Source organism: Xenia sp. Carnegie-2017, unplaced genomic scaffold, assembly GCF_021976095.1.
Source record: "Xenia sp. Carnegie-2017 unplaced genomic scaffold, XeniaSp_v1 HiC_scaffold_19, whole genome shotgun sequence".
Lineage (NCBI taxonomy): Eukaryota > Metazoa > Cnidaria > Anthozoa > Malacalcyonacea > Xeniidae > Xenia > Xenia sp. Carnegie-2017.
In genome coordinates, this window is record NW_025813481.1 from 592,869 (window position 1) to 619,007 (window position 26,139).

Consider the following 26,139-nt stretch of genomic DNA (forward strand, 5'->3'; position numbering starts at 1 on the left):
TTGTGTTTAAATTTGTTTATATGAAAGCGCAAAACTTCATGCTTTGGTTTCTATCTATTATTTATAAGTAACAACATATCTGCATGGCGAGAGAAAAACTAGCGTTTGCCTGCATGCCGCCTATGGAAGACTTTCTATTTTTCTAAAAGTAAATCAATTCAAGGAAAAAATGCCAGTAAAGTGGAAAATTTTCTTCTCCTTAAATATTTTAGTCGATTTTGATTTCTTTTCTTATATTCTTCGACTCACGACATGATGTAAGTTAAGATTGCTTTGAGCCTAATCCTCAAAAGTTAAAAGCAATGACGACTTATATATTATGATTGATTCTTGTTACTTCATCTCTTCACGCGTAAAAATGAAATTAACACGAGGACTTTTAATTTCTGAGCTCGTTGCCGTCTTGAGCTCCAATTCTTATGGTCATTATACATTCTGTCTCATTTGTCTTAATCCATGTCTCTAACTTTCGTCGGATTGGGACTTGTGAGTGATGTAGTTCGTAGAATGCGAATGAAGTGAAATCCTGTAAATTTAGCAATTTTATCACAAATTACATAAAACTACAGCAGCAAATTCTAAAAATCTCTTGATTATGAACTATTCTAATCTAAAGAAACTCAAAGCTACTTACATTTTAGCTTATAAAGTCCTTTTAATTCTAGTTCCTTTATTAAGCTTACTTTCTCACTTAATCATCAGCAAATCAGTGTAAAACAAGGAAATGAGAAGAATGAAGTAAGCAAAATATTGTACTTTAAAATGTATAGCATTTTTCATAACAGACATGCATTACTGATGACTTTCTCAAACACGACTTTCATTTAGTCCATACGAAGATTCTTATGACAAACGATTGGTCTTTTTGGCCTACTACAATAAATAATAAGCACTTGGTTAGTTACAAGTAAAGTTTACCACCTCCTCTGGAGTTGACCATGCTGTTTTTAGAATATTTTCAAGTGCTCGTAAAATTTTGTGTAAATAAGGAAGGCCTTCTCCTGTAGCTTATTCCTGCGAGCAAGCTGCTCGCTTAATCGCGACTATATTAACCTTAACACGAAAAGGCCGTTTTTAAAAAATCAAAACAGTATCTTAGCAGCCGTTTTTACATATACGTGTGTCTACAGTCTATTCTAAATTTCCATCCATTTCTCCTTTGCTCTTTTGAAAGGAACATTCAGTAATGTCAACGTTACCCTGAGGAAATTTTTCATCCGAAAAAATGGCTTTCTTTCTAATTGTGATCAAATTTTGTTGACTTAATGTAGGATAAACATCCCTTGTCATGCATGATTCGAATTTGTCATTCACAGATTTCTGTGGGTCATTTTTTTATCAATGTAAACTATTCGGTTTTTTGTCACAAAAGCCACCATTCCGTTAACGTGGTGTACAACTCGAGCCGAATCACTAAACATTTCTGAATAATATCCTGTGTTCATCAACGTAAGGGTCCACTGAAGTTTTTTAGTTTCAGCAGAAAAAGTCTCAATCACTAACTTCGAACCAGCATTGTTTAAGTAGAAACCTGTGATAGTGTTGGTGACAGTTGTGTAAATAACTTGATTATACACTCTGATCTCACCAGTGCTTGGTTTGAAAATCACGTGTTTAAGTAATTTTGCTTCCATGCTGTAAAAGAGGAGTCGATAATGTTTATATTTGTGTCGATAGGTTATCAAAGCTATTTCTCTATCAGCAGAAAAAGACAAACATTTCAACTCATCGACAAGTGGATTATGAATGCCTATAATCCTACAAGGTGTGAGAACGGGAGAACCAGTTTTGTAGCATACACATAGGTTGATGTTAGGTTGGTCTCCCTCAACAAATGCAATAGCAATTACTTCATCATTTGTGACGGCCATAAACAAGTTTCGTGCGTATATATTATCAAGAAACTTCAAAGTAGATTGTTGGATAGCGTCATTTTCTGAAAAAACTGTCAATTGATATGTCCAGACATGTTTGCCACCATAACCAGAAAGAACATACACCACGCCGTTGTTATCAACAGTCATACATCTAACCTGCCAATCATCAATCTCCCATTTTTCTTTACACCACGGTTGAAGTTTTCCTGTTTCACTGTCGAGTTTTTGGAGATTGTTTCCAGAAAAAGTTAGTAGTTCTCCTTCATTGGTTAAAATGATTTCTTTGTTGAAAAATACTTCAACTTCATCAGTGCAAAAATGATATGCGCACCAAGGAATTGAAGCAGTTGTGATATCTTCAACATATTTAAAATACAGGGGATGAAACTTATGCTCACCAAATTGAATCAATGGCCAGTCGAGAACAACCTTTCTTTGGCATGTGTGTTTTGCTATGAAATCAGCCACTGATAAATTTATCATCAGTACATTGTCAACGTTTTTAACCCGAGCGTCTTTGTAAAATTTTGGTTGAGAATTTGAAAATAGCTTCCCAACCTCTGGCAATGTGTTTAGGTTCTTTAGGTGGAGCATTGATTCATTTCCGGCTGCCTCGCTATCATTAAAATGTTGATGAACAGAACTTACAATGCAAATCCAGCATGCTGTTATTTTTTCTTCAATTTTTAATGATTCATCATTAAATGCCTTGTTTGCCTCTTTAGTTGCCTGTACGAAAGACTGTTCAGCTGACTTCAGTCGCTCTTGTTTTTGTAATTCTGTTGGATTGCTTGACTCAGCTAAATTCAGTGTTGTAATTCCTATATTGAGTTGACTGATACTGCTAAGGAGATCTTTTCTCGATAATGATTTCAGTGTTGTTAATTCACCTTTAACTTTGCCAAGCCAATCAAGTAGTTTTGTCCCGTGGGTTGGAATGCCTGCAAATATGCTTGACCCTAATGACATTGGATCCATCTCAAGTGCAAAGTCTTCACGATCCCAAGTTTGACTGTTGCTCTGTTTTTTTAAACAACCTATAATAATTTCCGCAATAAAAAACAAGTGACATGCATGGACGACAAAGTAACTACATTCGTCTTTACTATATAGTTTTTTAAAGTCCGTAGCTATACTTATCTGGGGGCGTGACGCGAACATTCGGGTATAGTTTTGACCGTCTTCAGTTGTTAAATGGCAATTTTGCTATGTTTTACTTGTAATATTTTACTGTATACGACCATTTCACTTACCAAGGCCTCAGTGGCGTATTTAGAGGTCATGCTGGTCAAGCTCAGCCCGACCAAAAGTTTCCCTAAAAGAAAGAATTTAATCGATTAAAATTCAAAATGAATTAGCTTGAATTTCAAAACAGTTTTAATCAGTTTATTGCAGATGTAAGTTGAGAGGATAATCCAAATATTTAAATAGCTATTTTGGTTTAATTAAACTCAAAATTTGCATTCAGTGAGAAGTTGCAAAGTAACAGTGTGACGTCCAATGCTTTTCGCAGCTTTGTCGGGCTCTCAAAATTCAGCCCGTCCATACAATATATTTTATAGGAAAAATATTCCTAATTAATTGGCTAATGACATCAGAGCATCCTGAAACTCGCAGATTTGGAGCATCTAGTCACGCTAATTTGATAGAGCCCGACTTTAGCCTTCAACTTAAAAATCGGCACAAAATATACATTATATGTTTGTAACAGATTCACAGACTCATGCTTGTATTTTACGTACGATTTACTGAAGTTGAGGCGAAATTTACAGCTTTGGCTTCATGAAAGACGATCTTTTCTCCATTCGGCAAGCTGACGAATAATGAATTATTTAAAGCCCAAACATTGGCGTTATATAGTATAGTTCTATACAGGGGCAGATCTAGGGTATGCCAAATCAGTCACGCGACATATGTTTATAGTTTAAAAATTATCTATCAAATTTAATGATTACAATTTTTTTTTGATTATTAAATTATCGTTCTGTAATCGTTTGAATTTCATCATCAAAATTCTGTTTTATGTATAAAATCTTATACAAATACCACCTTAGTAAACAGATCAGTAGATAAAAACATATCTAGAATTATATTAACTGGCTCGACTGGTTCGACCGATAACGGAGTTCAAGAATGCTTATTTAAAGCCATTCCATTGGTCATTAGCCAGATCAGTGGACGATCTGGAATAATCTCGACCGGTAAGCGGGGTGGCCCTACCTATAAGGAAGTCCAATTGCTATCGTGTAATTGGTGTGTTTAAATTTTGTGTTACAGTGATTGGTTTTACCGATTTCGACTAATAGCCAACTGAAGTAACATAGTCAAGCTCACTGTTTGAATTGAATGTTTGATCGTTTCATAGTAATTTTCTAAAGCATGATAGAAGTTAAACTACAATCACATGGAATTTATAGAAATCTTTTACAAATTCATATATTGACATGAATGCAGCTGTCCAAACTGTGAAGATTTTCAAGAGGGGAAAATTTATGGATGAATTGTAATTGCTTGGCAAAGACGATCTCGCGAGTGACATTTCAGTCATTGATGTTCAAAAGCAAGCCAACATTGTTTTGAGTTTTATCAGCAGAAATTTACATCCGAAATCGTAAGTAAAGGGCAACTGAAGTGTATGCATGAATGCAAAATATCAAAGTCAATTTATGCGAGTATGTGATGCGGTTTATGTCAATATGGCGTATGGTAAGCAGATTCATGCTTCTAAAATTGTTGTTGCCGAAGGACTTTTAGCTATGATTTCTTTAGTGCTTGGGGAATCGTGGCCGTTATATGTCAGTGAAATCCTACAATTCTGCAAATATTTTTAAATGGACAAAAAATCTGTAGCCATAAGGCGCCATACTATTATTTACTTTATTATAAACAAATGTTTGGGGCTTTTCAGTTTATGATCATTGATCATTCAATCATTGGACAGTTATACCACACATTGTTTAAGATTTGAGAAAACTAATATTGATTACACGGGTGTGTTGAATCTACGGCTCATACCAGATTGTTTGCATTAAATTCCAAAAGGCTATTGATGTATGAAAAGCATTTTCTATAAAGTAAAAATGTCTTCCTATGTATGCAGATAAACTTTGAAATTTGGCAAAACAGCAAAGTATTTTTCATGATCACTAGGTTATTTTTCTGATGATCATTATATAATTTCTAAATTAAATTATTTCAGATTTACATTTAAACGAGCTTTGATCTTATGAAAAGATATTTATCATAACCAGTAAGCATGACACATAAACCAATTTTAACATTCATGTAATTATATAATTAAAGACATGTTGGTTACATTCTGTTTATATTGGCATATACAATGCTACTAGTGATTGCTATATAGGACACCTTGCATATACTTACATAAGATAATAGTCTAGTGAAATGCTTATAAAACATTAATGGCCTTAAGCTGTCCTTAATTGCAAATTTTCACTCTGATAATTTTTTGCCTAATCTTTGGCAGAAAAAAATTTTGAGTTTTTTCTCAAAAAGTGAATAAATTGGCACTGTATGTGAAGATGGGTAAAGGTTACAATAAACTTACATGTTTTGAAGTCTGAGCTTTTCTAGTCCCTTGTAGCACCAAATTTCCAACTTAACTCATTACATAGAGGTTTTAATAGGGGTCTCTAGGGGGGTCTATGCCTGACAACCTGGTAGACATTTTTAAAGGCAATATCTATTTTGGAATACCATTATTTTAAAATAAATTTTACGCTCCTAGACATGCTAATAAGCCATATATTTGGCATGATAATGAGCCAAAATATTGGCGAAACATTCAAGTATTGTTCACTTCAGTTGTTATTTTTTTAAAAAAACGTAAGCAAAATGTGTTGTTTTTACGCAAAAACGATTTCCACAAGATACATTTTGTATTGCTCTAAAAAGCTGAAAATGGCATTTTCAAGGCTCTAAAATTCAAAATTTCTCAGGGGAGAATGCCTCGGACAACTCCCCAGGTGCGGAGCGCCTCCAATATTTTATGGCTGATGTTTGAAAAATCCTAGATGCGCCCCTGGTTCTATACTAGCTATATCTCCTTGCTGTTATCATGTCTTGCGAAAAAGATTGACTCTATTGTACTTTTCAAAGCAAGTTATGTTTTGTTTGTCGTGTTTCGTATATTTGTGGTACTTCAACATCATGGACGCAGACAGTCCCACATTAGAAAAGTACGACATTGCAACATCGCACAATATATGTCTGAATCGACATTGTTAAAGACGTTGTACATACAATATTTATGGTATTGCACCTTGTGTATATCCCATTTACAAATTAAGCAGGCATGTTGCATATTCAACTTTATAATGAAGGGGTATGGTGAAATTATAAAAATGCTGATTTAAATTTTTTGTCTGGGCAAGAGTTTTCATACAGTGAGTCTCGTGACAGTTTTTATAAGGCAATTTTTGTGAATTTCTTGAAATTTTGCATGGTTTCACTTTACAAAAATCTTGTTGCTTTTTTTGTATGATTAATTGACAATTATGAACAGTTAACTGGAATCTTACCTAGCTATTCTAAGTAATTTCATTTATGGCCTAAACATGATAATACAAGATGAATTTTTAAATGATATGAATAGTTGCAGTTTTTCTGAATAACTTGAAGTTGACTGAAGTACCCGGCAAAGAATAATTTGGTTGTATATGTCCTATTAAAAGGTATTGACATTTCAGAACGACAGCTTCGGTTTGCGTATGTTAGTTTTGACAGAAAGAATTGAGTTAATATATCAGTTAAAGCTTATAATGTTGTCTTTGCTTTGTTTGCTAATTTAAATGGTGCTATAGCATTGTTGTAAACAAAATATCATTTTACTTTTTTATTTCCTGCTTACATCACAAACTGGTTTTGTTGTATAAAGCTGCATTTTTAGTTCACCTATGAAGGTTTTTTGCAAGCTATATTTGTGCTTTTGTCCTTTTACAAGAACTATCAAAGATAATGTTAATTATCACTGTATTTGGACTAAGTTTCTGACTCATGGTAATGAATAAATATATAGCTCAGGTGTGTTATTTTTAAAGCTTAGAAAATGTTTGAAGATTCATAAATTTTTTGATTTTAAACTCCAAAATGATGTGATGATAGAATATTGTGACTGTTCAAAAATTGAATTTTGCGTCATACTTGACATGCACATGTGTATCAGAATATTTGTAGTTATATTATTATTTTATGGCTTTACTGTGAATTTAAAAGTTTTGAGGTCAGTTATGTTAGTACTGACATTTCTCCTTTAATATAATGTCATTCATTATCATGTGCACAGTCAAAAAACTAAAAGTTACCTTAAGTTTAGTGCTGGTGAACTTAATAGCTGCATGTAAAGTCATGGCCACTAAAATGATGATAAAGGTGAGATCTTAACATGAGACAGAAATTTTTATTTTTATTTGTTAGAAACTTTTATGTTGTTTGTTTGTACTTTGAAATTTGTACATTAAATTTCATTATTATATGGCAAGCGCCACTAACGGCTAAATTATGCGCTTTGATTGGCTAAGAAACATTTTTGCCGGTCCATTATTTTCCCGTAATCGACCACGGTCGAAAAACGCGTGATTTTACAGTCAAATGTAAACAAACTTCGTAAAGCATACGGCAAACGTAAATTCGAAGCCAACCCGTACAAAACAGCAAGGACATGAAAGAAAACAGGCTTCGTTTCAGGTCAAATAATGCCATATAATAATCCTTTTAATAACTTCGTATTCTTGGTCTTTACTGAAAAATATTAAACCTCTGTATTTTTGTACAAACCTCGCACTACGGGCTCGGTCTGTACAAAGACTTCGTGTTCGGTTATTAAAGGCTTAATAAAGTACTTTTGTCTTACTATACGTATAATTGAAAATCATGACGTCATAGGGCGTTTTCTGCATACAATAGCGCGACCAAAATTTTTGCTAGATACGCCACTGCAAGGCCTGAAGAAACCTATACCAACAATTTATGAACCCTGACAGTTACACACGTAAATAGTTTATAACGCATAAATTATGGAATGAGCAAAGTAATATTTTTTACTGGATTTAATAATAATTTAACGAATCACGATGTATAACTTATAATATATTTATTATATTAGCAAACGTCACTTCTGGCAAATTGGCGCACTTTGATTGGTTCAGAAGCATTTTGAACCAATCCATAATTTTATGTTATCGACTACGGTCCAAAACACGTAATTTCAAAGTCAAATCTAAATAAACTAATATAAACAAAACAGCATAACGCAAAAAAGCGAAACAAAAAACCGTTTGCGAATGTGAGTCGAAGGAAAAACACTCGGAAAACATTTGAACTTTTTAAAAGATACAATTTGAAACGATTTTTTTTACTGTCAAACACTGGAAAGGTGAAAATCAACCCGTACAAAACAGCAAAGATGAGAAAGAAAGCAAGCTTCGTTTCTAGGTCAAATAATGCCATGTAATAACCTCACTTTCTCGGTCTTTACTGAGAAATATCGGACCTCTGTCTTTTTGTACAAACCTCGCCCTAAGTGCTCAGTCTCTACATATAGACCTCGCGCTCGGTTATTATAAGAGCTTAATAATGATATACATGAAAAAATTTCTTATTCGTAAATGCAAGTGCAAAAAAAGGAAGGAAATACAGTGCAATTTATTTTTTAAAAATGTGCTCCTGTGAGCACATTAGAAGTTCTAGAAACCACGATGAACTTTGATTATAACATACATGTAGATCTAGAGTAACATATATGTGGAAATCTCAACCGCCAGAAATTGGTAAAATTGTGCCCGAAAGTTTTCTAATCGTGATACATTTGCGACCTCGACATGACATGACATTCGCTTTGAAGCAATGAAGCTATAGATTATGCGATAAAAACGTATTTGCACGTGCAAGTTAATGAGTTCTGTCATTTTCTCGGTTTGAATTGATGATAACAGTAAATACAGGACAATAACTGCCGTATCAACTCGTTTTAGAAAAAAGTCCTTTGCTGAAGCTCTTTCTAAATTTTGTCAAAATTCCAGACGCATTCATTTCCATAACAGGATTTTCGTCTAACCTCTTTTTCAAATGAACTATGCTCTCTTTAGTAACCAACGCCATCTCTCCGTTAGCATGGTAAACAACACGAACTAAATCATCAAACATTCCTGAATCATATCCTGTGTTTATCAACTTAAGTGATGACTGACACTCTCCCGTTTCAACAGAGAAAGTGTCAACCACTAACTTCGAATCAGCATCTTCAAAGTAGTAACCTGTGATAGTGTTGGTGACAGTTGTGTAAATAACTTGATTATACACTCTGATCTCACCAGTGCTTGGTTTGAAAATCACGTGTTTAAGTAATTTTGCTTCCATGCTGTAAAAGAGGAGTCGATAATGTTTATATTTGTGTCGATAGGTTATCAAAGCTATTTCTCTATCAGCAGAAAAAGACAAACATTTCAACTCATCGACAAGTGGATTATGAATGCCTATAATCCTACAAGGTTCAAGAAAGAGAAAACCAGTTTTGTAACATACACATAGGTTGATGTTAGGTTGGTCACCTTCAACAAATGCAATAGCAATTACTTCATCATTTGTGACGGCCATAAACAAGTTTTGTGCATCTTTATTGTCAAGAAACTTCAAAGTAGATTGTTGGATAGCGCCATCTTCTGAAAAAACTGTCAATTGATATTTCCAGGTATGTTTGCCACCATAACCAGAAAGAACATACACCACGCCGTTGTTATCGACAGTCATACATCTAACCTGCCAATCATCAATCTCCCATTTTACTTTACACCACGGTTGAAATTCTCCTGTTTCACTGTCGAGTTTTTGGAGATTGTTTTCAAAAAAAATTAGCTTTTCTCCGTCGTTAGTCAAAGCGATTTCTTTGTGGACAAATAAGTTACCTTTATCCTCACAAAAATGATATTTGCGCCAAGGTGTGGAGGAACTCGTGATTCTTTCAATTTTTTTAAAATATAAAGGATGAAACTTGCGCTCACCAGATTGAATCAATGGCCAATCAAGAACGGCGTACCTTTGGGATGTTTCCGTTGCAATGAAATTGGCCAATAATAAATTGATCATTAGTATATCTTCAAGATTTTTAGCCGTCGTTCTTTTGAAAATTTTGGGTTGTGGATTTGAAAATAGCTTTCCAACCTCTGGCAATGAGTTTAAGTTTCTTAAGTGCACCTTGGACACCTTCCCTGCTGCATTGCTATCATTAAAATGTTGAAGGATAGAACTTGCGATGCAAACCTTGCACATTGTTATTTTCTCTTCAATATTCAATGATTCATCATGAAATGCCGAATTTGCTTCGTTTCCCGCCAGTATAAACGACGTTTGAGCTAACTTAAGTCGCTCTTGTTTTTTTAATAATTCCGATTCTTCAGTTGTCTCGGTAAGGCTGAGTCGTTGAAATCCCAAATCGAAATGATCGAGACTGCTTTTAAGCTCTTTCATTGATATTGATTTTAGTCTTGTCAGTTCACCCTTGACTATACCCAGCAAATCCAATAACTTCATCGTGTGTGCTGGAATCCCCGTGAGTAAAGTCAAACCTATTGATATTGGATCCATAGCTAGTTCAATATGTCTTCAATAAGCTCCGTTGTGACTAATACTCAGTTTTTTATAACAATCTAAAATAGTTTTCGAATATGGCAAAAAATTACTCTAGATGTTAAACAGTTAATCAACTATATGCTATTGTAACATATTTGTTTATAGGAAAAGACACATGATGCAAACTTTGGGTAGTAACAATGTAATAAGTGATGATAAGATGTATAATTTGTTTCACTCTTTTGGAGCACAATCCACCTACGCAATCCAGATACCAGACAATATTACTAATTTAATGCCTCCAGTAGCTGACAAACAATCTGTTTCATTAACTAGAGATTATGAGTAAGCATAAATATATGATAAATTGGAAAATATCTTAGATGCTCTCTGCATGTCTAATAACCTCTATCCACGAATCAATTTCAAAATTACTGTAAATATACATCATTTAATTGACGTTCTATTCAAGTATTTTCCGCCGTCGTTATGAAGAGGGGTTGCATTTAGTAAATATTTTGGTTGACTGCTTAACACAGGTTTTATTATTGGTGTAAATAATCTCCTTTAGAGTGGGCGTTAGCTTAATGTAGGCGACTGTTTAGTAGAGGTATTTTTTATAGTGATTTTATCTCAGGTATTTTGGGCTGCATCATGTCACCGCTTTTAAAACGACTCGGCATGGTAGATAGATTTGATGAAGAGAAGGACTGGTGATGCATTAAATAAACTAGGATACTGTTATGAACCCCTGTACGGTTGATGTTTAGATTGTTGCTCTCAACTATTCACTGTTTCTCAAATTTTTCTTAAAAACTTTGAGTTCTTTTACTTCTAATAAACAGATGCTCAAATTCGTTTAAGGCCGGTTTACACGAGCAATTTTGATGTGATAATTTTTATGCGACAAATATATTTGACCGTGTTTAAAAATCGCGAGGAATGCTAATTTTGAAACCATCACAGCTGGAAATATGTATAGAAAAAATGATTGCGGTAGATTTCTGTTTGAGCGCTAAAAGTTATTTTTGATGTAAGCATATTGTCTTCATTTCATATCATATACGCATTTTACTTTAAAATGTCATAACAAAGTGTTTGGAGATTGTCATGTCTTAGAATATTTTGTTTTTTTGAAAAACTTCACCAACGTATTTACGTTTTTATGCACGTATTTTCATCGTCATGGACAAGGTAAACAAGGTTGGGTGAATTTTAAAAATCGTATCATAGCCTGGTTAAAGTTTACAAGTCTATGTTGTACTCTGTACTTGGATATGGTCATAGAAAAATACGAATTGACGTTTCGTACAGATTTTTTTACAGCTTGAATACTTATTGTTTCAATCAATGTAGTCAAACGATTTGTGCATGGCGAAGGATAATTTAATAAGAAAACTGATAAATCACTATAGAGAGAGAGGCTTTTAAGTATTGAAGCAAATTTAAACTTCTTAACGCTTTTTTGTGTATCATTAAATATTTGAAAATGAAACTAATAATTTTAAGCGTACTAAGCAATTATGCAACACAATAACGTTTGTAAACTTACTTATATATTTGTAACTTTCGATTGTAAACCTTTCTCTTCGTCACTACTTTTTTGTTTCCGTCAGATGAGAGCCATCGAATCAAGACAAATGCTGTTTTCAGGTCGTCGTTGACAAATAAACACTTTTAAAGTATCTCTGCATGTGTAATGTTTTGATTGGAAGAAGTTGTGAATTTTTAATTGACTTATTATTCGTGCATGAAATCATCGTTATTAATTTATATATCTAGATCATGACATATATATTTGAAGAAATGGCAAGTAAATTTTTTAAGGCTACTATATGTTTTCTAAATCTCGAATAACTCAACAAAGAAAACGCTCCATGTTTGTTTAATAAGTAGCTAGCTTATTCAGTCATGTACAACTTTAAAGTTTCTTCTTTCAAATGACTTCAAGCAAACCTTTATATTTAACGGTAACTTTTGATGATAGCTTTGTGGTTCTTATAATCGAGATGGCCGCTAATGGGGTACACAAAGATAGACATATGGAGAGCATTCAGATTTGTTATGAATCACTAACTACAATTAACAAAATGACTTAAGCTAATAACGAAACAAAGTCGAAAGATATAAATTATTCTAAAATTGGAACATGTTCGATTCATGTGCATTTGCTACGTTGAATTTAGTATAAACACGTAGAGAAAATAATTGGTTTTATAGATATCGATATAAGGAAAATTTTTCATTTCCGTTAAAAAGTGCATAGTGTCGCCGATGCTCAGCATGATGCATGCATTATGATTTTGTCTACGAAGCAATACCTGACTTGTTTAAATGTACATCGTATTCTTTGTTGATTTTAGATATTTTCTGCTGTCCTCTTGAAAAGGAGTTGCGTCCATTAAAAAACCCAAGCGGCTGTCTTATAAGGGGAGAGAACACTGGGGCATGAAGCATTTAATGACACGTACCATAATATGTTATGAGACCTTTGCACTTTTGATAATTTTAACACCGTTCTTAACTTTCTTCAAATTTGCAATTATCAGAGCAGGAAAAACATCAATCAATTATAGTTAACTTTAGTTGTTATTTAAGCTATAAAAGTTGTTGTTAATGAAGATCTAATGTCATCGCCTTGTTTATTGTAGACAATAGAGAACAAGTTATTCTGGAATAACAAGCTATTTTCGAATTGTCTTGTGTTTGCCCAGTATATTGCTTCTAAGAAACCGGACACGAAAACTGCTTTCACTTTGATTATATCTTAACTTATTTATGATCCACTTTCATTACTTTATGTAGACCTGACTGGCTCGAAGTTCGCAAACACTTAGAATACGAGTTATTTTTTAAGTCCAGGATTGGTCTGGTACATCACATACGGTCATATCGTCAGTAATTAATAGAATTGTCGTTCTATTTAAGTATTTTCCGCCGTCGTTATGAAGAGGGGTTGCATTTAGTAAATATTTTGGTTGACTGCCTAACACAAGTTTTCTTATTGGTGTAAATAATCTCCTTTAGAGTGGGCGTTAGCTTAATGTAGGCGACTGTTTAGTAGAGGTATTTTTTATAGTGATTTTATCTCAGGTATTTTGGGCTGCATCATGTCACCGCTTTTAAAACGACTCGGCATGGTAGATAGATTTGATGAAGAGAAGGACTGGTGATGCATTAAATAAACTAAGATACTGTTATGAACCCCTGTACGGTTGATGTTTTGATTGTTGCTCTCAACTATTCACTGTTTCTCAAATTTTTCTTAAAAACTTTGAGTTCTTTTACTTCTAATAAACAGATGCTCAAATACGTTTAAGGCCGGTTTACACGAGCAATTTTGATGTGATAATTTTTATGCGACAAATATATTTGACCGTGTTTAAAAATCGCGAGGAATGCTAATTTTGAAACCATCACAGCTGGAAATATGTATAGAAAAAATGATTGCGGTAGATTTCTGTTTGAGCGCTAAAAGTTATTTTTGATGTAAGTATATTGTCTTCATTTCATATCATATACGCATTTTACTTTAAAATGTCATAACAAAGTGTTTGGAGATTGTCATGTCTTAGAATATTTTGTTTTTTTGAAAAACTTCACCAACGTATTTACGTTTTTATGCACGTATTTTCATCGTCATGGACAAGGTAAACAAGGTTGGGTGAATTTTAAAAATCGTATCATAGCCTGGTTAAAGTTTACAAGTCTATGTTGTACTCTGTACTTGGATATGGTCATAGAAAAATACGAATTGACGTTTCGTACAGATTTTTTACAGCTTGAATACTTATTGTTTCAATCAATGTAGTCAAACGATTTGTGCATGGCGAAGGATAATTTATAAGAAAACTGATAAATCACTATAGAGAGAGGCTTTTAAGTATTGAAGCAAATTTAAACTTCTTAACGCTTTTTTGTGTATCATTAAATATTTGAAAATGAAACTAATAATTTTAAGCGTACTAAGCAATTATGCAACACAATAACGTTTGTAAACTTACTTATATATTTGTAACTTTCGATTGTAAACCTTTCTCTTCGTCACTACTTTTTTGCTTCCGTCAGATGAGAGCCATCGAATCAAGACAAATGCTGTTTTCAGGTCGTCGTTGACAAATAAACACTTTTAAATTATCTCTGCATGTGTAATGTTTTGATTGGAAGAAGTTATGAATTTTTACATTTTCTTGGATGAGTGGGATGATGTCTGTTGAAATACATGCTCAGCAATAAATAGCGTTAATTGCATTGATTGCACTTATATAATACAATGTCAAAAAAGCATTTATGAACTAAAAGTCGAAAGGATTCTCCCTTTATTTGCTAAAGTGATTTCTTTGTTGATGGGCATCCCTATAACAGACGTTCATCCGTAATAAAATGAGAAATGAACCAAGATGTGGAAAAACACGTGATTTTTTCTGCATTTTTAAAATGTAGAGCTACATAACAGATTGGATAAAGTTTATGATAAGTCGGGCAATAAATATTTGAGATTGGGGCAGTTTTCACTAGAATACATAATACAAACAATTTCAGATTTGGTTAACTTAAATTACATTGACTTTAAATGATACTCATTGTAAGCTTAAAGTAGAAACGTTAATACAAAAAATTGAATAAGTTTTTGAAAGTTGTTGTGAATATTTAAATTCAACATTTTGCTCATCGTAGCTTACCATTTTTACCAAACGTATCCTTAAGTCTTAAGGAACCATGTTAGGTAATAGCAGGAAGATATCCACATAGCCTTTAATCTCAAGACAAATCTTGAGATTTTGCGGTATTACGATTACGAACCACCAAATAAAAACGTAAAAATGAACGAATAAAACATAATATTGCAAATTGTTTGTGAAATAATATTTATCTCATCTCCAAATAGAATATTTATTATTTTTTGGGAAATTGCTACTACCGCCGGGCGGGAGAAACGGGACCGCTAGCTACGCCACTGTTAAATACAATATCATGAGACAACCCAATTTTGACTGTATTGGTCTTTTTTAATTTAATAATCTGAATTAATTTTTTTAATAAGACACAAATCACTAAATAGAGGAACACTTGAATGATTTCTCAGAGAAAAAAATACACTCATCTTAGCTCAAGTTGCTCAAAAAATCAGGCAGATAGGTGACATTTGGGTAGTCTGCATGCTTATCGACCAGCTACCTTACATAGTTTCATGCACAGTATTGTGAATATACAGTAGAGTTACTGCATTGAATTTTTTTGTGCCACGCGTATTTTATTATTCATTTGATCAACATAGTTGCAGCTAGTCAATTACTTTTTATGACAAATAGGAATGATAAAATGGGCAATGGCAGCCAATTGTTTAATTAAATCTACAGAAGCCTGTTGCAGAGAGAAGTATACCTACTGTACATTCCCTATATACTGTGGTTTCAAGCCGAAAATTCAAAATTAGATCTATGTTAGATTCAAATTTTTTCAGCCCAATTTTAAAAATGTCGTAATTTTTAGGGATAAGGATAGGGTGCATGGTCTGTTTAGATTAATTTTGATGGCAATTTTGATTAGCTAACACATAACATTACAGATCTTGACTTTTGTTTTTGACGGAGACTGTTATCTAATATTGCTTGACTCCTATAGTTTTAACTTTCTGTTAGCGTTGGCAAAGCTCTGATTAATGTTAATGTCTGCAAATAGTCCAACAATGTTTTTTATACTAACCAGTGGCGTCTATAGGGTTTTAAGGGGGGGGGGGATGATATCGAAATCTTTCTTAGCTATTAATATAAATTTTTTGTCAAGACGTTATGATAATTTTGTAATTGAGATAAATTCTTAATTGTGATTTCACAGCAGGAAAAACGTCAAATAGCTAAATATTGTTGTATTTTATTAAGTTTAAAGTTTTATAATTATTTCATGTAGACATATTGTCTTCGAGTTATAGCCATCATGGGTTTGATCTTATATGTCCTTCCAACTGAGAGTACAAGTTATTTTAAACGTTCTATCTTTCTTCGATTTTTAATCTTGTCTTTGCATAACATGATGTTTTGACTAAAATTGCAATGATAATTACTTTCCTTTTATAATATTAAATTCTGAATATAAATATTAAATCCCAACAAATAATTTTAAACATAGTTATTTAAAATTAAAATTATTTGTTGGACTCTAATATTTATATTGAGAATCCGTTCCCGCCTGGCACCTCATTGGCAAAAAAACTAAATTATATAAAGGTATATTGATCGCCATTTTTATTGCTTTATGTAAACCTGATTTACTCAACTCAACTTTCAGAAACGTCAGATTGTAGATTACCAGGAAACAGAAAATCTTAGTTGTTCAATTCAGACAAAAAATTACATTACACAACTCACAGCTTCACATAAGTTCGATAAACGTTTTTAAATTATATAAATAATAATGTTTTAGTAGTTAGTTTTGGTCATTTTGATCAATGACTGATCGTCGTCACAAATGAGAACACCAGTGTTTCTTTCAAGTGAGCTGAGTTTTAATATCTGGTATCATGTTGGTGACAACGCAAATTGATTCATCCCAAGATAAAAGCCAAGTGATTAATACTGTGTGATCAGCTTTCCTGACAATAATATAGTTTGTGCGTTTAATAATTTATCTGCATTTTTACTTGTGCTTATGAGATTCCATATCATTATCATGGAAAAAATTTTGCTGTGTGTATGTATGGTAAGAACTGTAATATAGCTCTGTTCAAAGTTGTATACATATATATCTCCATCTTTTCTTGTGGTGATAGAGTAATGAGCGAATAAAACATCCCTTTTATACATAGTTGTTTTAAATAATAAAATAGAGACTTTGTCGTAGTGCCAAATCTGAAAATAGTTCTAAAGATAGCAAATACCATAGTGAATGGTAAAGTAATTTAATAAGTTGATAGTTCTTAAAAGAACTGTTTTAAGTTGAGTCGTTGTGTCGTTAATTTGCAACTATTGGGTAGGTGCTCTTTACTAAACACAGTTCTTTTAAGAACTATCAACTTATTAGATTACTTTTACCATTCACTATGGCGTTTAATATCTTTAGAACTATTCATAGTTGTTTCAGTTTGTATGTAGCCATCGCCTCAATGAATTTTTCCTTGCTGGAATAATCAATCAGACTGTGTAAGATGTTATCTGAAGATTTGAACGTTGAGGGCCGGATAACGTTGAACACTGTTTCGCATGTCCACGTAGATAATAAAAACTTTAAAATGCAAGCAGTTGAAATAAAACAAAAAAATTTTTGTTCTCTTTGAAAGGACAGGAATGGATTTTAAGGAATTTTTTGAACTATGGTGATTCAGTTTGTGTATGAGTGAATGCGTGCTTCCTATACTATAAAGATATCAACTGTTGAAGTTGAAGAAGCAGCTGAATAGCTGCTGTTCAGTCAATACAATTATTTGTGACTTGCTCACAGCAACATTTTCTCCTTTCGTTTTTATTTTGCTATATAATATATACATAAAAACTGACAGAAAATTATTTCATATATTTTGTGTTGTTCATATCCCTCCCATCCCGCCCATAAATTCATGCATTGTCTGGCGAAACGCTTTGTACATAATTTTATTACAACTATTTTTCTGGCACCTTTTTATACCGTTATAAATTATACCAAAATAATCACGTTGTGTTATAAATGGACAGTTTTGTAGCAGCGCTTTTTTGATTGCAACAGTGACACAAGAATAACTGAGAGTAGATGGATGTTGTTGTGAAAATTGGTGTAATCTGTATCTACATTTTTTTAGATCATATTTCTTTGAAAATAAAGATTTTTAGCATAGCATAATACACGTCAATAATCACAAACGATTCTAACCCCCCTTTCTCCTCCGAAAGCGTGGCTTTAGTTTTACAGTTTGCTGAATTCTTTCAAAATTTTCTTAATTATTGAAGAGTTTGAACTTATTCCCGGCCTTCAAGACGTAGAGCACACGGTATGTATGCTCGTTATAAATGATCTTCAGAGTGTCCCAAAAAGCCCCGTACAAATAATTGCGTATGCAATAAATTGAAATCTGCAATAATACAATAGTCTGCAATTCTTGACTTGCAATTCAGCCATGTCGGTGGTCTGATACAAAGAATATTTTATCAGTGTTATTGTTGGCACCAGCCGAGGCGGGCGAGCAACATTGTTTGATAAATCTCAAGAGAATGGTTGCAAGTCAAGAATAGTTATTTGTTAAGCCAGTTTAATTTAGTCACACTCTATGTTTTTTCATAGTCGATGCAACGTATCAAAAATATGACTGTATTTTGGTGGCAGTTATTACTCAGTTAATGTCACTTTCATTTTAAAAAGCTTTTGAGGCAAAAATCAGTGTATGATATTAGTACTGTTTTGCGTTGACTGATACTTCGCAAACTCCATCAAAAATTCACAGGAAAATTTGGAGCCCAGAAATTTAATTGGGATGGCAAAATAATAAAAGACTTCTGGCACGTTTTTAGAATATGAAACTATCATATATTTCATATAATTACAATTTTTAACTCGTCTCGGCGAGGCGAGTTCACCCGTTTAAGCAGGACAATTCGCCTCATGTAATCGGCCCTTATACGGCGTATCATGCATATATGAATATGGCCCAGCCCCCAATTATTGCTCTAGCTACGTGCCTGGCAAAGGGCCAGAACTGTCAAGTACATTGCATTATTGGGCGCAATAAGGCAGTGCATACAATAATTTCATGTGGGTTCTATTTTTTGGGGGGTAGGGGGACGTTCTGTATATATAACGACTCTTTTATTGTAAAGAGTATATAAATAGCTTTATTTGAAAAATAAAGTTTATGGATTCATTGAAACTGCGTTTGGGGAATCATTATAAGCTTTGCACGTGGCAGAATTGAGCTTCCCCGGAAATATTAATGTATGCATGCAGTATATCAATAGTTTGCTGTTTAAATCCATATTTTAAAAGTCAAGTTAAAGTCGACTATTTCGTGTATTTCAAAAATGTTTTATTCGTTTAAGGGACAATATAAAGAAAGGATGGATTATTGAACAGACATCGATTAATACGTCGACAATCCACAAAGACTAAAGCATTCATAAGCATAACATGCATGGGGTTCTGTCTAGGTAAAATTGTTGTGATTTTATGTGTTCTCTGGTTATGGTCGCCAATGTTTATGTGATTCAAATTCTTATTGTGATGGTTTCCAAAAAAAGAACCATCGAATCTCAACTTGAAGCCACTTTAGAGGTAAGTACTCACTTTATATATCTGCCTTTTGACTGTATAAGCTCATGCATATATATTTGATGCTATAGCATTTGTTTTTGTTTCTGGTGTTGGTATTATATTAAACCACGACCCTTCTTATACTTAAAAATTAATATATAACACAAACTTATAGCAAAGATAACTACTTCGTTTGACTCAGAATGACCATTTTTTTGTTTATCTCTACTGACAATTTGTTTTGTGTTCCTCATTTGTGTTTACGTTTAAGCGATTTTTTCATGGAAGCTGTATTTTTAAAAGCAATTTATTTAAGGAATGAAGCAAGTTCAATTACATTGTCCTTTTCAACGTTATTTTCAGTGAAAATATAATCTAAATGAGACAATTTTCCTCTCATATGCACTGCAAAAAGGAAAAACACAAAATAACTCGCGAATGAAATATTTGTGAAATATTCATTGATTCGTGTCAACTTGATTGAAAATTAAAAAGGAAATTGAGTTCTGGTTTGTTTTTCCATTCATCATTTGACCTTACAGCCGTGTGCACTCGAATAAGAAGATCAGGGAATGTTTTGAGAAAGTATTCCTTTGGATCACCAATTTTATAAAATGTTTCTGGTTGTGGTCTTGGCCGTGGTCGATCACACCAATGCTGGCCAACATTTCGAATAAGTCTTAAGCATTCTGTCCATGAAGAATTATAATGGATCTTATTGATTTTCCCATTTTTCTCGTACGTGCAAAAATAATCATAAACATCACTATCCATTTGACTTTTCCAATCTGAGGGTTCTCTATTCAATTGTTGAACGACACTTGAAAGGGCATCATTTGTCTTTATTGGTTGTTGGTTTCCAACTTTACACAACATTTCAAACTTCTCGTAATCCGACAGAAAATATGGGTGTTTCAACGCTTCGTTGGCTGATGGTCTGTCTTTGGGTTGTCGCTTTAACATCCACGAAAGAAGATCTTTGAGCGTGGTATCCTTGATTTCATCCAAGCCAACAGGTTTTCCATTCAAAAGGTTGTCCAGTAAAAACCGTTCAGGTCCAAATGGATGTTCCCCCTTTGTTGCAACATAATAAGCCACCATTCCAGCGTTCTATTTTTAATAAAAAAGATATCATAACTGTCACAACGTGAGTGGTTGATAGTGAAACGTTTAAAAAACATTTTTTTGTTGGTTGCAAAAATCAACAGTGTTTAAATTTCTACAACGATCACCTACCATAACATCAGACTGTTTCTTGTAGCGGGATGAGTCAATTGCTTTATTTCCTTCATTATACGACTCTGGAGCTATCCAATTTTTAGCTCCTCTCTGTATGCTCTCATATGTCGAAGTTTCATTTGATAATCTTCGACTTATACCGAAGTCAGCGATTAAAAAATTTCCTTGTACATCTCGAAGAACGTTTGAGGGTCTTATATCACGATGAAGTATAGGACTTGGGTCACTGTGAAGATCTGCTAAGCCTTTTAAGATGTGCCTCATGACTTTGGGAAGCACTATTTGAAGCTCATCTAAAGTAGAAGATTTCACAAAACTTTCCAACGATTCCTCACATAAATCTAATACCAAATATGCAAATTCATCCTCTGGTTCTTCTTCCAGGTAACAATAATTCACGACATATTTTGAACGCTTTGCATTAAAGTCGTTCAAAATATCTTTTTCTTGCTTGGCTTGCTCAGTGTAACTATCTCGATTAATCCGTTTTACTGCTTTTCCATAACCGTCTTTTCCCAGACCAAGATAAACACGGGTTCCATCACTTCCTTTGCCAAGTAAAAACTCTTCCGAGAAAATTACAAATACATCATTAACATATTTAACCTTTGTTGGATGTTTCTTACGATATTCCTCCATCTTTTTCAGCTTTTCATGATGCATTAATGATTTATCAGACAGTATGCCTTAAATTTTAAGAAAAAATTAACCAATGAGAAAACAGCAATGAAGGCATTGATGACTTGATTAAGAAGTATCTTAACTTTTTATTACATAACTAAGACTACTAATTCCAATTGTTATTCCCAAACACATGTCAAATTACATCTTACCCCTAGGACGATGTTCTGGTCTCAATTGAACTTTACGTTCGTTAGTAACCAAAGCCACTCCTCCGTTATCATGGTAAACCAGACGAACAGAAACATTAAACATGTCTGCATCATATCCCGTGTTCATAAGCACAACGGTAGACTGATGTTTTTAGTAACAGCTGAGAAAGTCTCAACCACTAACTTTGAAGCATCATCTTTAAAGTAGTAACCTGTAATGCACTTGGAGATTGGGGTATACATAATTTGATCATATTCTGTAATTTCTTCATGGATTTGATTAAATTTCCAGTCTTTTAAAAAATTTCCTTTCATGTTGTAGATGAGGAGTCTATAAAATTTGTGAAAACGTTCGTTTCGATAGGTTATCGTCGTTATGGTGTCATCATCAGAGATAGACAAACATTTCACATCGTCAATAATTGGGTAATAATAATCTCTCATCCAGCGAGGCTCCAGAAAGACTTCACCATTTTGTAACATCCACATAAGTAGACATTGAGTAGCTCACCGTCAATAAATGCAATGACAATTCTTTCATCTTGTGTTACGGCTATAAACGCATTTTGCGCGTTTTGTTGTCGAGGAAATTTAATGTAGATTGTTGGACTGTACCATTTTTGAAAAACTGTTAACATGTGATTCCAAAATGGCTTTTGTCTAGAGCCAGAAAGAACATATACCACGCCATTGTTATCAACTGTCATACATTTAACTTCCGAATCATCAATCTCACACTTTCTTTACACCACGGTTGAAGCTTTCCTGTTTCCCTGTCAAGTTTTTGGAGTTTGTTTCCAGAAAAAATCAGCAGTTCTCCTTCGTTGGTTAAAGTGATTTCTTTATCGACATATAGGTGAGCTTCATCCTTATGAAAATGAGATACTGACCAAGGCGTTGAGATACTTGTAGTTCTTTCTACAGACATGAAATATAAAGGATGGAACGTTTCCTCCCAACATTTAATCAATGGCCATTCAAGAACTGCGTGCCTTTGGGATGTGTGGTTGGAAATAAAATCTGCCATTGATAAATTGATCTTTAGTAAATCGTGATCGACTTATGTCTCCTATTTAAATTGAAAAATGCTCTCCAACTTCAGGCAATGAATTTAAATCTTTTAAGTATAGCATTAAATGATTTCCTGCTGCCTCACTATCATTTAAATGTTGAAGAACAGAGCTTGCGATGCAAATCCTGCACGCTGTTATTTTATCAGCAATTGTTAGTAATGCATCACAAAATTCACGTTTGGCTTTTTCTTCTGCCTGTTTAAACAACTTTTAGCGACGTCAGTCGTTTTTTTTCAACTAATTCTGTTACTTCTGTTGACTCCGCATATTTCATACTTTCAATCGCTTCATTAAATAGACTGAGACTTTTTAGTGTTCCTGATAGGGCATTGATCTTACCAAACCAATCCAGTATTTTAAGTACGTGTGCTGGAACACCCGTAGATAAACTTCTTTGTGTTAAATCCATTGTTAATGCAATATTTTGGGAAGCTCAATTCTAGATATTTGTCTTCTTTGTTTTGACAATCTAAAATAGTTTTTGTAATTAGCAATAAAGAAAGGAATTAAGGAAAGCTAGAATGGTTCATTTGAGAAATAAAAATGCACTTGTCATAGCACAAATTCTTAGATAACCTCCACAGAATTTTCATTAATGTGACAATACTTGCCACGATTACTGGTTTTACAATAGCAATAGCATTATTAAAATATTCTTTTGTATTTGACCACCAACATGGCAACCGTGACGTAAAATGCAATGCAGCTATGTTACCCAAACATTTAGGTAGTCTGGATGTTTATCAAACAACTACCACACATAGCTTAAAACTGCTTCAAGCCAAAACTTTGAAATTAGATGTACGGGTCAAAGCCATGTTAGTATGAGTTATTCCCAACTTAAATCCGAATTACCTTAATTGTTAGGGTTTAACACTTCTTATTAATTGTAACGACGTTTTTGATTGGCTAACTTCTATACAAGGGGCAGTGGGCTATGTGAAAATATTGTATATTATTTGTGAGAGAGAAGAACATCTTCATATATCAGATGAATAAATAAAGTTATTTCATGTAAGATTTCATTCCCAAAACATAGTGCCCGCGCAAAAAAAACGTTTTCGAGATTTTTTAATTTCTTGTAGTTTATTTTTTTATTGGATATCATACCTCTGCCTGATGTTTTATCTCAATTACTTTGCTTTTTTTTCTTCATGCAACAGACCTTTCAACTACACTCTCTACAACAGTAGTTACTTCACTGAACGAATGAACGAATAAAATATAATATTCCAAATTGTTTGTGAAATAATATTTATCTCATCATCTCAAAATAGAATATTTATTATTTTTTGTGAAATTTCTACTTGCGCCGAGCGGGAGTAGCAAGACCACTAGCTAACGCCACTGTTAAATATTCGAAAACGGAACCAATAATTTTAAGCGTACTAAGTAACTATGCAACACAGCAACGTTTGTAAACTTACATATGTATTTGTAACTTTTAATTGTAAAACCTTCAATTCTTCACTACTTTTTTGCTTCCATCAGATGAGAACCATCGAAACAAGACAAATGCTTTTTGCAGGTCTTCGTTCATAAATAGACAATTTTAAAATATCTCAGCATGTGTAATGTTTTGATTGGAAGAATTTGTGAAATTTCAATTGACATATTATGCGTGCATGAAATCATCGTTCTTAATATTTCAAATCTAGATCATTACATATATGTTTGAAGAAATGGCAAATAAATATTTCAAGATTAGTATATGCTTTCTAAATCTCAAGTAACTCGACAAAGAAAACGCTCCATGTTTTGTTTAACAAAGAGTTTGCTTATTCAGTCATGTACAACTTTGAAGTTTCTTTCAAATGACTGCAAGCAAACCTTTATATTTAACGGCAACTTTTGATGTTAGCTTTGTGGCTACTTATAACAGAGATGACCGCTAAAGAGGTATGCAAGGATAGATACTTGGAGAGCATTCAGATGCGTTATGAATCACTAACTACAATTAACAGAATGACTTAAGCTAATAACGAAACAAAGACGAAAGATATAAATTATTCCAAAATTGAAACATGTTCGATTCATGTGCATTTGCTGCGTTGAATTGAGTATAAACGCGTCGAGAAAATAATTGGTTTTATAGATATTGATATAGAGTAAATTCTTCATGTCCGTTATAAAGTGCATAGTGTCGCCGAAGCTCAGCATGATGCATGCATAATGATTTTGTCTACGAAGCAATACCTGACTTGTTTAAATGTACAACGTATTCGTTGTTGCTTTTCGATATTTTCTGCTGTCCTCTTGAAAGGAGTTGCGTCAATTAAAAAACTCAAGCGGCTGTCTTGTAAGGGGAGAGAAGACTGAGGCATGAAGCATTTAATGACACATACCATACTATGTTATGAGCCCTTGCACTTTTGATAATTTAAACACCGTTCTTAACTTTCTTCAATATTGTGATTATCACAGCAGGAAAAACATCAAGCAAATATAGTTGACTTTAGTTATCTTTTAAACTATAAAATTTTTGTGTTGTTGATGAAGATCTAATGTCTACGTCTTATATGTTGTAGACAATAGAGAACAAGTTATTTTGAGAGAACAAGCTATTTTGGAATTGTCTTGTGTTTGCTCAGTATATTCCTTTTAAGAAACGGGCCACGAAAACTGCTTTCACTTTGATTATATCTAAACATATTTATCATCAATTTTCATTACTTTATGTAGACTTGACTGGCTCAAAGTTCGCAAACACTAAGAATACGAATGATTTTGCAAATCCAGGATTGGTCTGGTACATCACATACGGTCAGATCGTCCATCAAATAATCAAAATTAAATTAGCAATTTTTTGTTTTGCAATCTTAATTCAAGCCTTTGGAATACCAACTGAAAATTTTTCATCGTCATCACAGCAGACAAGAGAAAGTACATAGGGAAACAGGGTTGAGTAAAGTATTAAAAATCGTAGCATAGCCTGGTTAAAGTTTACAAGTATATGTTGTACTTTGAACTTGGATATGGTGATGGAAAAATACGAAACGATATTTCGTATAGATTTGTTAAAGCATGAATATTTATTGTTTTAATCAATGTAATCAAGCAATTTGTGCATGGAGAGGGACAATTTACAAGAAAACTGATAAATCATTATAGGGAGCAAGGCTTTTAAGTATTGAAGCAAATTTCAACTTCTTAGCGCTTTATTGTGTATCATTAGATATTCGAAAATGAAACCAATAATTTTAAGCGTAATATGCAATTATGCAACACAATATGTAAACTGTAAACTTACTTATATATTTGTAACTTTTGATTGTAAACCTTTCTCTTCTTCACTACTTTTTGTGGATATTTCAAGCA

The 26,139-nt window shown here is 33.3% G+C and overlaps 2 protein-coding genes across 4 annotated transcripts; both read right to left on the minus strand.

The window, feature by feature from the left end:
- LOC124438594 lies at window positions 1-26,123 on the minus strand. Of its 3 annotated transcripts, none has more exons than XM_046988766.1 (3): window positions 26,072-26,123; window positions 3,131-3,192; window positions 1-2,914 (listed from the first exon to the last, which is right to left on the minus strand). In XM_046988766.1, the coding sequence occupies exon 3, from the start codon at window positions 2,853-2,855 to the stop codon at window positions 1,311-1,313; it is 1,545 nt and encodes a 514-aa protein (XP_046844722.1). In that variant the 5' UTR covers window positions 2,856-2,914; window positions 3,131-3,192; window positions 26,072-26,123; the 3' UTR covers window positions 1-1,310. The 3 variants fall into 3 exon arrangements, with proteins under 3 accessions (XP_046844722.1, XP_046844720.1, XP_046844721.1); XM_046988764.1 differs by lacking the exon at window positions 26,072-26,123 and adding an exon at window positions 14,468-14,577; XM_046988765.1 differs by lacking the exon at window positions 26,072-26,123 and adding an exon at window positions 12,016-12,075.
- LOC124438595 (serine/threonine-protein kinase/endoribonuclease IRE1-like) lies at window positions 19,968-22,012 on the minus strand. Its single transcript, XM_046988767.1, has 3 exons — window positions 21,749-22,012; window positions 20,913-21,601; window positions 19,968-20,786 (listed from the first exon to the last, which is right to left on the minus strand). The coding sequence occupies exons 1-3, from the start codon at window positions 21,873-21,875 to the stop codon at window positions 20,148-20,150; spliced, it is 1,455 nt and encodes a 484-aa protein (XP_046844723.1). The 5' UTR covers window positions 21,876-22,012; the 3' UTR covers window positions 19,968-20,147.
- Window positions 26,124-26,139: the final 16 nt, after the last annotated feature.